Source organism: Eutrema salsugineum, unplaced genomic scaffold (assembly GCF_000478725.1).
Source record: "Eutrema salsugineum unplaced genomic scaffold, Eutsalg1_0 scaffold_1, whole genome shotgun sequence".
In the NCBI taxonomy this organism is placed as follows: Eukaryota; Viridiplantae; Streptophyta; class Magnoliopsida; order Brassicales; family Brassicaceae; genus Eutrema; species Eutrema salsugineum.
In genome coordinates this window covers 1,106,359-1,123,840 of record NW_006256909.1, presented here as the reverse complement: position 1 = coordinate 1,123,840, position 17,482 = coordinate 1,106,359, and the positions used below count along the sequence as shown (strand labels likewise).

The 17,482-nt window shown below is 38.0% G+C and overlaps 5 protein-coding genes and 1 pseudogene across 5 annotated transcripts; 1 reads left to right on the top strand and 5 right to left on the bottom strand.

The window, feature by feature from the left end:
• The first annotated feature begins 615 nt into the window (after window positions 1–615).
• Window positions 616–1,601, top strand: LOC18030606. Its single transcript, XM_006411841.2, has 3 exons — window positions 616–995; window positions 1,079–1,180; window positions 1,271–1,601. The coding sequence occupies exons 1-3, from the start codon at window positions 774–776 to the stop codon at window positions 1,463–1,465; spliced, it is 519 nt and encodes a 172-aa protein (XP_006411904.1). The 5' UTR covers window positions 616–773; the 3' UTR covers window positions 1,466–1,601.
• Window positions 1,602–1,791: 190 nt separating this feature from the next.
• LOC18030498 (isoflavone 3'-hydroxylase) lies at window positions 1,792–5,122 on the bottom strand. The gene is made up of 3 exons (XM_006411840.2): window positions 4,574–5,122; window positions 3,537–3,926; window positions 1,792–2,549 (listed from the first exon to the last, which is right to left on the bottom strand). The coding sequence occupies exons 1-3, from the start codon at window positions 5,081–5,083 to the stop codon at window positions 1,890–1,892; spliced, it is 1,560 nt and encodes a 519-aa protein (XP_006411903.1). The 5' UTR covers window positions 5,084–5,122; the 3' UTR covers window positions 1,792–1,889.
• A 781-nt stretch (window positions 5,123–5,903) lies between these two features.
• On the bottom strand, window positions 5,904–8,161 carry LOC18030497 (annotated as a pseudogene).
• An 832-nt stretch (window positions 8,162–8,993) lies between these two features.
• Window positions 8,994–11,320, bottom strand: LOC18030496 (cytochrome P450 81D11). The gene is made up of 3 exons (XM_006411838.2): window positions 10,820–11,320; window positions 9,848–10,222; window positions 8,994–9,769 (listed from the first exon to the last, which is right to left on the bottom strand). Exons 1-3 carry the CDS (start codon window positions 11,318–11,320, stop codon window positions 9,155–9,157), a joined length of 1,491 nt encoding a protein of 496 aa, XP_006411901.1. The 3' UTR covers window positions 8,994–9,154.
• A 1,286-nt stretch (window positions 11,321–12,606) lies between these two features.
• On the bottom strand, window positions 12,607–14,726 carry LOC18030495 (cytochrome P450 81D11). Its single transcript, XM_006411837.2, has 3 exons — window positions 14,189–14,726; window positions 13,400–13,774; window positions 12,607–13,329 (listed from the first exon to the last, which is right to left on the bottom strand). The coding sequence occupies exons 1-3, from the start codon at window positions 14,687–14,689 to the stop codon at window positions 12,727–12,729; spliced, it is 1,479 nt and encodes a 492-aa protein (XP_006411900.1). The 5' UTR covers window positions 14,690–14,726; the 3' UTR covers window positions 12,607–12,726.
• Window positions 14,727–15,104: 378 nt separating this feature from the next.
• Window positions 15,105–17,189, bottom strand: LOC18030494 (cytochrome P450 81D11). Its single transcript, XM_024148719.1, is given in 5 exon segments — window positions 15,105–15,452; window positions 15,454–15,794; window positions 15,797–15,845; window positions 15,958–16,345; window positions 16,676–17,189. Coding segments are annotated over 5 exon segments (1,506 nt in total). The 5' UTR covers window positions 17,182–17,189; the 3' UTR covers window positions 15,105–15,230.
• Window positions 17,190–17,482: the final 293 nt, after the last annotated feature.

Here is a 17,482-nt window from a genome sequence, read left to right as displayed (position 1 = left end):
TATTATTTCATGTTTTACCACATAGATGGAATGGAAATGGAATTAAATTGGGTCGCAATTCATGATTCAGTTTTGATGAGATGCAAACCTTTTTTTCGGGAGATGCAATTTTTTATTTTTTTGGTTAATATTGCAGACGTATATATTTTTAGCACGTCTTATTTGTAGTTCGAAAATGGAATTAATATTGGTCGCAATCCATGATTCAGTTTTGATGAGATGCAAACATTTTTTGTTCGAAGTGTTGGCCTTTGGGGGTATTAAAAGGACACTTAATTTATTGTCGTTTTATGGGAGCCGGGAAATGGGAAGCTTCAAATTTACACTTATGTTCTGAACAGAGCCACACTTTCGACGATTATTAAATTGCCATTCATATTTCAAAATTCGTATTCCCTAAAAAATCAGGTAATTACTTCGGTATATCTACGATGAGATATGAAAACTCTTTTACAAAAAAAATATCTACAATACAGATAAAATAAAATTATTCGTTTAAGTTTTTTGAGTTTTTGTTTACTTATTGGGATGAAAATAATTGCTATGAAAAATTGACATAACAATAAAAAAAATTTGGTTACGTAGTTATTTTGTCTTAACTGGAACGGTAGTGAGAAAGTTAAACAAAAAGGCCCATTAAAAGCCCAACTACGTGTCGACAAAAAGAAAGCCCAATTATGTTTTCTTTGTACAGAACCCAAACACCTGTGAGCAAAATCTGTTATCTTCTGCTGTTTTTGTTGTAGTTGTAAAGCCAAAGGCAGAGAACGACGATGAGTGCGATGAAGCCAAGCCGGAGCGACGAAATACCCGACCCGGATCAACAGATCAAGAACTCGAACCAGATCAGAGCTGATTTTGATTCCTTGGCCCCTAAACGACCCACTAAACCCACCCGGAGCGAACCCGAGCCTCTCGGTTCGTTCTCTGCTTCCGACCAAACCACCGACCATCCCGAGGCTGACAAGTTCCGATCTCTCCAGTCACAAGCTCATGTTCGGTTTCTCTAACTCACTCTCTTCTCTTCACTTGAGCTGACCATTGTCGTTAAAATTTAGAATCTGTGTTTAAATATCAGGGTAATATTCTGTGTGAGGGAGATTCATCTGCGATACAAGATGAGTTCTTGGAGACACAGTATTACACGAATCTCACCGCCATTGATAAGCAACATCACACGGTTTCCACTCTCTCCCTCTCTCTGGTTTGATTTTTTTTTATCAGAAGAAATCTAATTTATTTGCAATCGTGCTCTGTTTCTTGAAATTAGACCGGAAGTGGGTTTATAAATGTGGTGAACGAAGACGGCGGTGAAGAGGCCGTGACAGCTGCTGCAGCAATCGAAGACGGTGGAGAAAAGGCGGTTTACAGAAGTAATCCGGCGACGAACGACTGGATTCCTGCGGCGGAGGAAGACCATGCTTCCGAGTCTTCGTCCAAGCCGAACCGGAGTGAGAGTTCTTGAATTTTGGATCTTCAAAAATATCTTATCCACTTCCAGATGTGAGCTCTGTTTCTTCAAATTGTTGTGTTAAACTATTAAAATAAATAAATTACATAATATAATTTAATGTTGTGATAAGAACAACTTTTTTTTTTTTTTTGACATCAAGAACAACTTTCTAACGATCAAAATATCAATGATATGAACATCTTTATGTGGACCGTATTACACCAAAAATAAATTATTTGAGACACATCTTCTTTCTTCGGCTATTTTTTTTCCTCCAACTTAATAAAATATATTACTATTTTGCTTTTTACTCTTTTTTTGTTTTTGAAGAGAGAATGACTAAAAGTAACAACTTATCTTCAAATGACTAATTTCTTGCAGTTAAATAAGCAAATTTATGTATACACACAAATAATATCATATCTTAAATCCCAATCTAGACATCATTGGCTCCTAAGAAGAGCAATTCGGAAGCTACCTCGCGTGGTCTACACGTCACAACCAATGGTTCGGCCTTAGGCATACTAAGTCCCGGACCTTCAGTCATATCAACTGGACCTCCTGAGCCACTCTCCCATTCAAAACATTGAACCATCGAACCCAACAACAATCCAACAACCCGGTTAGCCAAACCCAACCCAGGACAAACCCGTCTTCCTAACCCAAACGGCATCATCTTACTACAATATTGTCCAAACTGATCTTTCCCTTCAAATCTCTCTGGCCTAAACGACGTTGGATCGTCCCACACGCTTGGATCTCTGTGTATAGCCCACACATTAACAAACACGATCGTATCGCGTGGAACATCGAAGCCACCGATCACACAATCAGAAGATGAGAAATGAGGAACCATAAGTGGTGCCACAGGGTAAAGCCTTAGTGTCTCGGAAACAACATTGTTCAAGTAATTCATGTTCACTAATTCTTCTTCTTTCAACAAACGACGAGTATTTGATGATGATGATGATGATGATTCCATTTGAGTATCAATGTTTTGTCTAGTGGTCTCTAGTATTTGTGGATGATTGAGTAGATTCGACATTGCCCATTCCACGGTTAAGGCCGATGTATCTGTCCCTCCTATTACCATCATCTGATCATAAAATAAAATTCAGTTGTTAAAACGGGGCCAATTTTTTTTTTTTTTTTTATCGGCAAATGGGACCGTTTACTGTGACATACAGTACGTAAAAGGGAGTAGGAGCAATATTATTGTTATCTTTTTGGCTTTTTCTATTTTTCGTATTTGTCGTGGTTGCATTGGTTTCTAGCTATTTTCCAGCTGGAGATAATGATAACAATCAAGAATGGTGGCTTGACAAAAAAAAAATAGTCAAGATTGGTGATTCGATGTCATTACCAGTGTAGTTGTTTACTAGTACCAGAGTATCACGTATGGTTATCAATCCTATCAATACAAATTTAGCAACTATGGATGACATAACCGGATCTAGCTAATTTTGGTGTTAGGGAGCCGGTGACAATTTGAAGATGGATGACTTTGGTTTAACACCAAAGACTTATGGCGGAGTATGATGCAAAAGTGTTCAATTTGACTTTCTGATATTTTTGGGAGTATGATGCAAAAGTGTTCAAGTTCAAGTTTTTCTGATATTTCAGATTAGCAAGTGTATTTACACAATTTGAAGTTTTACTGTGGACCCATTTGTTTTGGTTTTAGTTGATTTTCTATTAACATTAAGTATTTTTGTTTTGGTTGAACAAATTTAACATTTAGTCTTATTTTTAAAATTTTCAAAAAGGTTATATTTGGATGTCTTTTATGTGTGGTTTAGTTTCATGAAAAAAGAAAAAAACAAAGCAATTAAGCCTAAATGAACACTTTTACATCAGTTTTTTTTTCCGGTTCGGTTGGAATGGTATCGGTCTATCCAAAATGAATACTACACTGCTTGTACTAATAGCTGAAAAAACATTTTAGCTGAGTTGTGTTTGGTTTGGCCTGATATCTAGCTGAGTTGGTCCGGTTTAAATCAGTACTGTTTATACAAATTGAACTCTCCAACGATAGTTTATATACCAAAAAAATAAGATCACAGGGATATATAGAAAGACATACCAGAATGAGACCTTTGATGGTAATATCATCGTAGTAATGAGGCTCCCTTTCTTGAGAATCAAACAAATGAGCAATCATGGTGTTTTTAAACTCCAGTCTTTCTTTGTTAGCTCTATGTTCGTCCAAAAACCCTTGTAAGACACTATCCATCTTTTTTCCAAATATCTTTGCTCTCTTGACCAAACCTTTGTAGTCAAACCACCGTAGAGCCGGCAAAAAATCCGCCGGATTATTCGCCGCAGAGAGCTCTAGAATCTCCGCCACAAGCTCCCGGAACTCCAAGCTTATCTCCGCCTTTCCGCCTTCATCTTCCTCGCAAAATCTCCTTCCGGTCATCATTCTCATTATCACGTTTAGGGTAAGACCCGTCAGTAACGGACGTAACTCCACCTGAATATACACTTAACATTGTTACCAAAACAAAACTCCACCTGAATAAAATGATGTTCTTGTTATGTTTTTTTTTGTTTTACTTTAAAGTCCATAATCGGATGTAAAGACATATTATTTTCTGGATCCGGATATTGATATAAAAGAAAAAATACGGACCGATCGTTCGACCTACTAAATCGGGCAAATTTATATCAATTAAAATATCCATGTTTCTTTCAACGAATGAGTAAAAACAAAATTAGAGCTGATTACACGCATTCCACCCATTACCACATTCTCTACGAAACATAACGAAATCTAAATCTTAGCCAAACAAAAATCTATAAACCTTCAAAAAAAAGATTATATTTATTTATTATAATATAACATATTGGCTGTATTATAGTATTATTAATTTTAGGGTACTTCTCTTTAAAAAAAACGACGTTAACTTAAATATTTTAAAGTCTATAAATAACTGATTTAATTGAGAATCACTGATAAAAAATATTGATATAAATTAAATATGTCGAAAGTCGAGAAAATTCTATTCGTCGTATTATGTAGGTATATAATATAATATAATACTTGCGTGAATTAACAACCAATGAATTAAATATAGAAGAGTTGGATTTTAATAAAGATATACGATTTTTTGGACGTACTTTAGCCGGGCGCTCAACGGATAAACCGTGAAGCTTTTGGAGAAGCCTCTTAACTTCGTCCTGTCGGATTTCCGATGACCCGTTGAGTCGATTTGTGGAGAAGACTTCCAAGGCTGTGATACGACGGAGGTTTCGCCAGTGGTCACCGTAAGGAGCCGTAACCATGGCCGTGTAGTCATAAGCAACGTACTTGCCCATGATAAAACGAGGTCGATTCGCTAAAACGATGTCGTTTTTCGTCAAAAAACATTCTTCGACTGCCGTCGGAGACGAGATGATCACGGCGAGTCGAGAGCCGAGGCGGAGAGAGAAGACAGGACCGAGGGAGTGCGAGAGACGGCGGAACGTGCGGTGAATCAACGGGTCATTGAGGAGGTGAAGGTGTCCGATGATCGGAAAACAGATACGTGGCGACGGTGGGAGATTTTTGTTTGGTTTAGAGAGTGAGAGAAGAATCTTGGTAATGAGAATTGTAATAAGAATGGTAAGGATAAGTAAAACATAATCCATGACGACTTTTAATTTTCTTCTTCTTTTCTCTACTTTTGTGTGTGTGTTTGGGTTTCTATGGCGTCATTAAATAGTTTAATGAATTATTAGATACTGGCCTACACGGAAAAAAAGGGCCACTAATTAATACTGATTTTGACACTCATATATTCTAAGGTAAAATAACCAAAAATGAAACTAATAAAAATAGTGCATATATTATATAGTTTTAGTGATAAAAATAAGCGTCCTGTTGAATAACGTGCACGCAATATATGTAGGAGTTTACTACGAAAGAAAAAATATTTAAATCAAGTAAACAACCATTTTGAGAAAAGTTAAAAAAATGAAAACAATTTTACATGAGAATGTCAAAGTTCATGGCTGCTCATGTGGTTTTCTAACAATGTATGAACAAAAATAATAAATAAAAAACAAAATGATATTTTACAGTAACCACTTATGTCTTTTCAAAGCTGAACGCTTAACCACTAAACGCCCTTTTCATTTAATCAAAATCCAACAAGTTTTATTGGAAGTTCTCGATAAAGTCTTGTATATTCCAATTTTTTTTAGCTTTGCTCGACCTATGATCTTGGGATTTCTTAGATTGTCTTTATCTTTATTTAAAAAAAAAAAATTAAATTGGGCTATGCGAATCTCATAAGCATGTCAACAAAACCCATAACCAACTCTAACCCGACGAAAAATTATCGGCATCAAAGAAGCTTAATTAATCAACTAACCTTTTCAAAAAAAAAAAAAAACTTGCTTATCCAACTAAACTTGTTGACCACAAAACTCAACTGTATCTCTACGATTAAACATGTGGCATGCAGTAAATGTGTGACCAACACAATACTTACGTACGTTTATATCATTTTACCGGCACAAGCACGTGCCATACACATAGCTCGCAAAGGAGTAGCTTTAGGCATAGTGAGCCCTTTGTCTTCAGTCATGTCCACAAGTTCCTCACCAACTCTTTGCCACTCGAAACACTGAATCAAACACCCAAGAGCCAGGCTCACCAACTTCTTCCCAAGCTCTGCTCCTGGACATGCCCTTCTCCCCATCCCAAACGGTAATATTAGCTTCTGCGACTCTCCTTCTTTCTCGAATCTCTCCGGCTTGAAAACCTCTGGCTCTTCCCATAAACTTGGATCTCTATGCATAGCCCATACGTTTGTCAATAACAGAGTGCCACGTGGCATATCGTATCCTGCCACAATACAATCTTCCGACGACAAGTGAGGGAGTAGCAGCGGAGCCGGGGGATACAAACGCAGCGTTTCAGACACGATGTTTTGGAGATAATGGAGATTCACAATGTCTGATTCCTCAACTAGCCGGTCTAAACCGATTTTATCATCGATTTCTGCTCTTGCTTTCTCAAGTATCTCTGGATGGTTCAACAAATTCGACATTGCCCACTCTAGCGTCACTGCTGACGTGTCTGTCCCGGCAATTACCAGAGACTGTGTATACATGCATCTTTAATCCATTAGTAAACTCTCAATATATATTAGATATACTATATGAAGTAATAAAAGTACTTACGATTATGATTCCTTTGATGATGACGTCAGTATAATACTCAGGTTGGGTTTCTTGGAGAGAAAGCAAGTGATGGATCAAAGTTTGACCTTTTGTTTTCTCTGCACGTTTCTCATCAACCAGTCTTTGCAAGAATCCATCGAATCGATTCCCCAAGATTTTGGCCCGTTTTTCATAATCTGTGACCCAACGTACGATCGGAAGATAGTCAGCTAGATTTCCTGCACCGGAGCTAGCCAACGCCTCCGATATAAGTGCCCTCACGATTTTGGCCTCGGCGTTGTCTTCTGTGCCGACACCGTAATATCGTTTCCCGGCTACCATCATGATGATGTTGTTGAGGGCCAAGCTGGCTAATAATGATTGCATCTCCACTTCCACAAATCCCTGTGAGACCGATTATTTTTATTAATCATTTTTTTTGAATTAATTATAATAGATTCAAAATGATACATGTGATATAGATTTTATTTTATTTTAGAATTTTTCTTTCAAATTCAACAGGTAAAGTTTACATTATCTAAAACTTCAAAGTTACTAGAAATTTATATCAAATTTTAGATGGTTACATATTGTTTCATATTTTCTTTGTTTTTTTTTTCAAAAGATTTGTTTCAGTTGTATAAATTAGTAAGTTTTCCCTCCTTTCAGAAAATATAAAAGATAATTATATAATTACAGTTGTCCTTTCAGAAAATAGAAAAGATAATTATATAATTACAGTTGAGAATTGAGATCTATGGAAATATAAAAGTTTTCTTTTGGGCACCTATATAGTATGAAGTGACGAGTAACAAAAAAAAAAATATTAAATATGCATGGGCCGGAGGCTAGAATATACCAAATCATATGGACATTATTAAATATGCACGATACGGAAGGCTGGAAAATACCTACTCGGCTAGGTGTCAACATGGAAATGGAGTAAATAGGTGACGAATACAACGCCACACAACGTAAAGAAAGAATTTGCTCTACTTATATTATGTCTACCACGAATATAAAAATCAATCAATGAATAAATAAAAAAATGATTTACGTGTAGGGAGTTTCTCGAGAGGTGCGTTATGAGCTGTCGGATCTCGTCTTTACGGACGGACATAAACGTACTGATCCTCTGAGAAGAGAATATCTCGACGGCGGCGATACGGCGGAGATTCCTCCAGTGATCGCCGTAAGATGCTGTAATCATGATGGTGGAGTCGTAGGCGATGTGTTTGCCCATGATGACCTCGGGTCGGTTCGCAAGAACGCGTCGTTTCTGGTGAAGCATTCTTCGGCTATGGAATGCGAGGAGATGACGTAAACGAGTCGGTTTCCGAAGCGGAGGTGGAAGATCGGAGTATTCCCGAGGGACTGAGAAAGGGAGAGGAATGTTCGGTGGATAGGGTTCTTGAGGAGGTGGAGGTGGCCGATAACCGGTAAAGAGTAAGCCGGAGAAGGAGGAAGATTCAGCTTCCCGTTTGATTTTGTGAAGAAGAATTTGATGGAGATGAAGATAAAGATAAAGGAGATAAGAAGTAAAATTTGGGTGAAGTCCATTTTCGGTTTTGTATACTGGTTGCTTGTTTGTTTTGGAGGTTTCTTTCCTTTTTTGTATTTTGTTGCGTAGCTCTGTGGGAGATTGGACCGGGTGGGTACTCTGTTTTCTTAAAGAAAACGATAATCAACTACTGATTCTACAACTAAAAATCTGTTTAATAATTTTTTTTTTTGTAAATTTTGAATTTAGATTAAAAAAAAATCTGATATCTAAAAGAATTAGAAGCAAACAACTAAAAACACAAACGAGTTTTAGTACTTTTTCATTAAATGTGAAAAGTAAAGAAACCGTTATAAACACCCTTATAAATTTCACTATAATTATATGAAAATTTTGGGAGAAAGTAGTTTTATAATTAGTAATTGTATCCAGCATTAATTTTCGCTCTTCTTTTATTACTCTATGGTCTACGCTAAACGAACACGACAATTGAAAACAAGTCAAATACAAAAACTAGGATAAACAAGTACTACATATACTTGTCTAAAATATCTCAAATATTGCTAAACAAGTAATACTTGTATTAAATATCTAAAATATTCCTCTTCTAACGACTTAGAGGGGCTGAGTTTCAAAGGAAATTAATTATTCTAAATTTTAATTATTGGTGTTTCTTTTCCTTTTTTTATCATTTTATCAAACAAAACTTAGATAGTAGTTCTGTGTAATGGATTTCTTTTGCGAGTTCCATGGCTCTAGTAATGCTTTGACTAACACAACCATATGTTATAGTACTATATATTTACAGTTGACTATCGCAAATTTTTATTTTATGGTTCGGCAATTATTTTTATAACATTTTTTATATGTGATAGCTTGAGAGATTCACTGTATTAAAATGATATTTGACCTTGTGCCCATTAAGCCGATATCAAACAAGATTGTGAAAGTTACAGCAAACTACTCGCCTGACGACCCAAACAAATAAACACATAAAAAAGTTGTCAATCAATACATGTTTATTAAGTAAATAAAACAAAAAAATACACTTCTTAAGACGAGCAAGATATCAGTTTACCCACAATGGAACGTGCTTTACACATGGTTCGCAAAGGCACTAGTTTAGGCAGCGTGACTCCGTTCTCTTCGGTCATGTCCACAAGTTCCTCACCAAACCTTTCCCACTCGAAACATTGAATCAAAGTTGCAAGAACCAGACTCACTAACCGTTGAGCAAGCCCTGCTCCAGGACAAGCTCTTCGACCCAACCCAAATGGCATTAGCTTCTCAGCCTCTCCTTCCTTTTCAAATCTCTCTGGCTTGAACATCTCTGGATCTTCCCATAACTCTGGATCTCTATGCATAGCCCACACGTTAGTCAATACCATCGTACCACGTGGGATATCATATCCCGCCACTCTACAATCTTTCGATGACATATGAGGTAGTAGTAGCGGAACCGCAGGGTACAAACGTAGTGTCTCCGAGACAATGTTTTGGAGATAAGGGAGATTCACAATGTCCGGTTCGTCTACTAACCGGTCAAAACCAATTTTCTCATCGATCTCGGTTCTCGCCTTTTTAAGTACTTGTGGATGGTTCAACAAATTGGACATTGCCCATTCTGTTGTCACCGCTGAGGTGTCTGTCCCTGCAAGTACCAGAGTCTGCACATATTGGTTGTTAATATAAACTTTATGTATGTATACAGTTTATTTTTCTTATTGAATGAATGGAATACTTACGAGTATGAGTCCTTTGATGATGACATCCGTATGGTTTTCGGGTTGGGTTTCTTGGAGAGTAAGCAAGTGATCGATCATAGTTTGACCTTTTTCTTTTTCTGCACGTTTCTCGTCAACAATTCTCTGTAAAAACGCATCAAAACGATTTCCTAGATTCTTGATTCGCTTCTCGTAATTTGTGAGCCAACGTAAAACCGAAAGATAATCAGCTGGGTTCCCAGCACCGGCGCTGGTCACCACCTCCGACACAAGTTGCCTCACGACTTTAGCTTCGTCGCTATCCTCACCGTAGTATCGCTTCCCAGCCACCATTCTCATGACGTTGTTGGATGCCAAATTGGTTAATAATGTTTTCATCTCCACCTCCACAAATCCCTGCAGGTGGAGATGCCATTCCAATTTCAAACAATTAGAACTAAAACCAAATATCTTACCATTTTAAAACAATTAGAACCTAATTTTGATCATCAATATAAGTTAGAGTTACGTTTTATATACGTTTTTTTTCTTCGGAATATATGTGTATAGACTATGTATATTGTGATGAAGACTTTCGAAAATAATGGCTATCATATATACACATTGGGAAAACTTATTTTAATATCTTCTTGGAAAAGTAAACTAAGCACATGAATAATACTACTTAAATAAACGTTTTCCCGTGAAAAGAAAGCTAGTTGACAAAGATAAACCTAGTTGTGTATAAGTAATGTTGTACCATCCAAAATTCAAAGTCAATCACAAGCATTGTCGCACTGTATATACAGTATTTATAAAAACCAAAAAAATTATCGCAAAGTACATACAGTATTTATAAAAACAAAAAAATTATAACTATCAATCCCATAAATGTATGATTATTTACATATAAATAGAAGAAATAGAAGGGGGTCATTAAAAAAAATAAGCATAAAAAAGGAATCAATATATATATCTATAAAAAAGGGGGTCATTAAAAAAAAAAGGTCTTACGTGTAAAGAATCTCGGGAAAGCCGTGATATGAGCCGTTGGATCTCGTCCTTACGGATAAACAAAGAGGAATTAAGTCTCTGAGTCGAGAATATCTCTATGGCGGCGATACGACGGAGATTCCTCCAGTGGTCGCCGTAAGATGCTGAGAGTAAATGAGTGGCGTCGTAGCCGACGTGCTTGCTCAAGATGAACTTGGGACGGTCCGCGAGAACGACGTCGTTCTCAGTGAAACATTCTTCGGCCATGGGACGTGAAGAGATGACATAAACGAGGCGGTTTCCGAGGCGGAGGTGGAAGATCGGAGCAATTCCGATGGATTTTGAGAGTGAAAGGAAAGTTCGGTGGATCGGTGGCTTGAGGAGGTGAAGGTGGCCGATGAACGGCAAAGATATCGCCGGAGACGGAGGAAGGTTCAGCTTCCGTTTGGATCTTGTGAGCAAGAATCTGACGGAGATCAAGAGAGAGAGAGAAGAGAGTATTAAGATTTGTATAAGTTCCATTTTTGTTGTTGTTGTTGTGTTCTTCTTTTATCTCGGAGTCATTCTTTTATATTTGTTGTTGGGTTCTTCTTTATCTCTGAGGCATTCTTTTAAAAAAAAAAAAAAATACAATGTTAAATTATATTCAAAAGAAAAATACATGTTTTCTACAATTTTTATTTAAAACATTTTTCAACACAAACTGAAACCTATGCTTGACTTGTAGAGTTCTTTTCTTTATCTCTGAGTCTTTTTTTCAGTTTTGTGATTGATTATTCTTCTCTCCAGCTTAAATTTACAAATATCCATGAGTCATTGTTTTGTATTTGTTGTTTTTGATATTGACACATTAGCTGTGGCGTGTGATGTATTATTATTGGCGATTTTTAAATTTAACTACAGTAGGTGGTAGAGATTTTTAAATTTAACTACAGTAGGTGGTAGAGATGCTAACCGGGCCGAGGATCCACGGCCCAACCCAATAAGGTCTGCGAGTTTGCGGTCTGATCCGCGAAACAGTACAGTGTACACATTCGGCGAATACGTTGAAAAATTCCAGGCGTGGCGATTGCCGTGGTTGACATGGCTCTCGAAAACTTCACGCCTTTGAAAAACTTCATGGTTTTGGATCCTTAATTACGATGGAGCCTACATGGTTAATTGATAAACAAGCAAATTGTTTCCGAGTTCTATAATAATCTGCTGTTTTCATAAGTTCTTAGATTAATAATTGGCTGAATTTGAGCTACCTATTTTACAATCTTTTCACCAGCATCGATCGGTGCTTTCCACTGGACTGATCGTTATGGTCATCATTAGCATTGGAGAAATTTTACACATATATCTGTTTGTTCGTATTTTGGTCTACTGTCGAATTATATTGTTTTTATGGATTTTGGAGACTTATATTGTTTTTATAGACTTTATAATTATTGTTTCTTTTCCTTTTTTTGATCATTTTATCAACTCCATACAGGACTTCAAACCAAACATAGTTAGTAGTTCAGTGTAATGGTTTTCTTTTGCGAGTTCCATGGCTCTAGTAATGCTACAGTTGACTGACACAGCCATATATTATAGTACTATATATTGTACAGTTGACTATCGCAAATTTTTATTATATGGTTTGGCAATTATATATATTTATAGCATTTTTTATATGTGGTAGCTTGAGATTCACTGTATTAAATTGATATTTGACCTAGTGAGTAGTGACCATGAAGCCGATATCAAACAAGATCGTGAAAGTTGCAGCAAAATATTCGCATGACGACCCAAACAAATAAACACATAAAAAAGTTGCCATTTAAACAAATTAATACATGTTTCTTAAGTAAAAACAAAAACAAAGACAAAAACAAAAAACAAATACACTTCTTTTTTGTTTGTGTTGATAAAGCAAACAAATACACTTCTTAAGACAAGCACTATATCAGTTTACCAACAATGGAGCGTGCTTTGCACATGGTTCGCAAAGGCACTAGTTTAGGCAGCGTGATTCCTTTCTCTTCGGTCATGTCCACAAGTTCCTCACTAACCCTTTCCCACTCGAAACATTGAACCAAAGTTCCAAGAACCAGACTCACTAAACGTTGAGCAAGAACTTCTCCAGGACAAGCTCTTCGACCCATCCCAAATGGCATTAGCTTCTCAGCCTCTCCTTCCTTTTCAAATCTTTCTGGCTTGAACATCTCTGGATCTTCCCATAACTCTGGATCTCTATGCATAGCCCACACGTTAGTCAACAGCATCGTACCACGTGGGATATCATATCCCGCCACTTTACAATCTTTCGATGACAAATGAGGTAGTAGTAGCGGAACCGAAGGGTACAAACGTAATGTCTCCGAGACAATGTTTTGGAGATAAGGGAGATTCACAATGTCCGATTCCTCTACGAACCGGTCAAAACCAATTTTCTCATCGATCTCGGTTCTCGCCTTTTTAAGTACTTGTGGATGGTTCAACAAATTCGACATTGCCCATTCTATTGTCACCGCTGAGGTGTCTGTCCCTGCAAGTATCAGACTCTGCACACATTGGTTGTTAATAAACTTTTATGTATGTATATTTTGCTTATTGAATGAATGGAATACTTACGAGTATGAGTCCTTTGATAATGACATCTGTATAGTATTCGGGTTGGGTTTCTTGGTGAGAAAGCAAGTGATCGATCATAGTTTGACCTTTTTCTTTCTCTGCACGTTTCTCGTCGACAATTCTCTGTAAAAACGCATCAAAACGGTTCCCTAGATTCTTGATTCGCTTCTCGTAATTGGTTAGCCAACGTAAAACCGAAAGATAATCAGCTGGGTTTCCAGCACCGTTGCTGGTCACCACCTCCGCCACAAGTTGCCTCACGACTTTAGCTTCGTCGCTATCCTCACCGTAGTATCGCTTCCCGGCCACCATTCTGATGACGTTGTTGGATGCCAAATCGGTTAATAATGATTTCATCTCCACCTCCACAAATCCCTGGTGGAAATATATACCATTACAATTTAAAACAATAAGAGCTAAAACCATATATTTTACCAATTTCAAACAAGAATTAGAACCTAAACTTGATCATCAGTATAAGTTAGAGTTACGTTTTATGTGTATAGACTATGTATATAATGTGATGAGTTGAGACGTTCGAAAATAATGGCTTTCATATATACGCCTTGGAAAAACTTATTTTCTTCTTGGAAAAGTAAACGCCTTAAGCACATGAAAAAATAACTTAACTTAACGTCTTCGAGTGAAAAGAAAACTAGTTGACCAAGATAAATCTAGCCTACTGGTGTATAACAGTATAAGTAATGTTGTACCATCCAGAATTAATACATATAAAAAAAAAACGTCAGTTAAAAATAAATTAAAAATGAATAAAGAGAGGTCGTATACTTGTAAAGAGTCACGGGAAAGCCGTGAGATGAGCCGTCGGATCTCGTCCTTACGGATAAATAAAAACGAATTAAGTCTCTGAGTCGAGAATATCTCTATGGCGGCGATGCGGCGGAGATTCCTCCAGTGGTCGCCGTAAGATGCTGAGGCTAAATGAGTGGAGTTGTAGAAAACGTGCTTGCTCAAGATGAACTTGGGACGGTCCGCGAGAACGACGTCGTTCTCAGTGAAACATTCTTCGGCCATGGGACGTGACGAGATGACATAAACGAGGCGGTTTCCAAGGCGGAGGTGAAAGATCGGAGCATTTCCGATGGATTTTGAGAGTGAAAGGAATATTCGGTGGATTGGTGGCTTGAGGAGGTGAAGGTGGCCGATAAACGGCAAAGATATCGCCGGAGACGGAGGAAGGTTCAGCTTCCGTTTGGATCTTGTGAGCAAGAATCTGACGGAGATCAAGAATAAGAGAGAAGAGAGGATTAAGATTTGTACAAGTTCCATTTTTGTTGCTGTTGTTGTTGTTGGGTTCTTCTTTATCTCTGAGTCATTGTTTTGTATTTGTTGTTTTGGATATTGGCATTAGGTGTGGCGTGATGTATTATTGGCGATACTTTTTGATGATTTCATTTTTTATCCATACTTTTTGATGATTTCATTTATCTGTCGTTGATAGTTAATTGTGTGGTATGATATATCTAATTTAAATAACTACGATTTGGTAATAGGCTTCCTCTTTGTGTCGACATATAGTAAAAAAAAGACTTTTTCTTTCTCATCTCATTGGTTGTTCTCAATTGCTGTTGAAAGGGAGTATGTTCTCCAGTTTTAGATCACCAAATGAAGTATGTTCGACATTAAAAAAACTTGCAATTTATAATCTTCATTATTATCAACATCGTATGTAATATATGTGGGGATCACATTATATGTTAATTTTACTTGTACCTTGATTTACAATAGTAACAACTTAAAAAAAACACACTTCAATATATATACACACACACACACTTATTTCTCGTTTCCTAAATAGGTCTTAAAATACTCAGTTTGACTCATGGAGGATTTCACCAACAGAGGCACGAGCCCTACACATGGCTATCAACGGTCTAGCTTTAGGCATTGTGACTCCTCCAGCTTCAGTCATATCCACCTCTTCTTCTCCGATCCTTTCCCACTCAAAACATTGAATCAAAGACCCTAGAGTCAAGCTCACTAGCCGTTGAGCCAATCCGGACCCAGGACACGCCCTTCTTCCTAACCCAAAACGCCATCAGCTTACGAGCCTCTCCTTCTTTATCGAACCTCTCTGGGTTGAAAGCCTCCGGATCATCCCATAGCTGAGGATCTCGGTGTATAGCCCACAAGTTCACCAATAACATCGTCCCACGTGGCATATCGTAACCTCCGACGTTACAGTCTTCCGATGCGACGTGAGGGACCAGCAGTGGCCCCGCAGGATACAAGCGCAGCGTTTCAGACACAATGTTCTGAAGATAAGGAAGTTTTGTGAAGTCTGATTCCTCCACAAGCCTGTCGAAGCCAACTTTCTTGTCGATTTCGTCTCTCGCCTTGTTCATTACCTCTGGATGGTTCAACAAGCTCGACATGCCCATTCCAGTGTTACCGCTGATGTATCCGTCCCCGCCAGTATCAGAGACTGCACATAACTCTTGCCGGTTACTTATACTAGCATTCAATATTGTGACAGAAACGAACTAATTAAAGTAAATCGATTCATTAACTTTAAATGGCTCTTGTTGGTTACTTACGAGTATGATTCCTTTGATGGTGCGGTCCGTGTAGTACTCTGGCTGTGTTTCTTGCAGAGAAAGCAAGTGATCGATCATCGTGTTCCCCTTCTCTTTCTCAGCTCGTTTTTCATCGACCAAGCCTTGCAAGAACTCATCTAGCCTATCGGCAAGCTTCTTAATCCGTTTCTCGAAATCTGTGACCCAACGCAGGACCGGTACATAATCAACAGCGTTTCCTGCGCCAAAACTACTCATCGCCTCCGCGATAAGCTGCCTTACGCGTTTAGCCTCCGGATCGTCCTCTGCGCCGTCTCCGTAGTAACGTTTTCCGGCCAACATTCTGATTATGTTGTTGAATGTTAAGTCGGAAAACATTGATCTCATCTCCACCTTGGCAAATTCATTCCTGCAACTTTCAATGTATATATATCATCTGCTAAATCAATAACATAATCAAGAAAAGGCATCACCTATAAACATAGTCTGATTAGAGATTAATATTACATCATACCACAAACTTTAATCCTATATTTGTAATTATGACATAGTTTTCTCTGTTACAATAAATGATACACTTGCAGAAAACTTGTCCAAATAGCATAAAGTTTCCTAAAATAGTAATTAAGGTATACGTCTTTTTCAAATTTGGCGGTTTCTGCGGCAAAATGTTTTCTAATTAATTTAAACATAAAATAAAAATGGGAGAGTTAGGCCGTGGAACAGAGAGCTCACATACGATACGTGTGACGAATTCCGTGAGAGACGAGCTATAAACCGCCGGATCTCGTTACGGCGGATAGAAGAAAAGAGATTGAGCCGGTGAGCCGAGAATATCTCGACGGCGCCGATGCGACGGAGGTTTCTCCAGTGTTCGCTGTATGACGCTGAGGCCATGGTTGTGTAGTCGTACGAGATGTGTTTCGAAGCGACGGAGTGTGGCCGGTTCGCGAGTACGACGACGTCGTTCTTGGTGAAGCATTCTTCGGCGATTGAGTGCGAAGAGACGACGAAAACGAGTCGATTGCCGAGACGGAGGGAGAAGACCGGAGCATCGCCGAGGGATTGAGAGACGGAGAGGAAAGCGCGGTGGAGCGGCGGCTTGAGGAGGCGGAGGTGACCGATGATCGGAAGCGCGAAGGGCGGAGACGGAGGGAGGTTTTGCTTTCGCTTGATTCTTCCGATGAAGAAGAATGTGAGGGAGAGGAAGAGGAATGTCAAAATTAGGATTTGAGCTTCCTCCATGTTTGTTTCTTGCTGCTTATTCCTGATTGGATTTGGGATTTGAGTGTTTATATAATATACAATTTATAGATTTAACTGATGTGGTTCTGAATCTCTTTTGATGATAAGGATGTACTGTCATAATGTACTAAAAGACAGACGTGGATTTTGAAAACATCACAATTTTTGGCAAAGTGGAATAAGATAACTTACCCGATTGCTTTTCCGACTTTATTTTGTTTTTTTTGGTAAAAAAAATTCGAATTCAATTCATTGAAGGCAAGACCCTTTTTTGTCGTTTACTCGCTCTATTTAAAAGTCC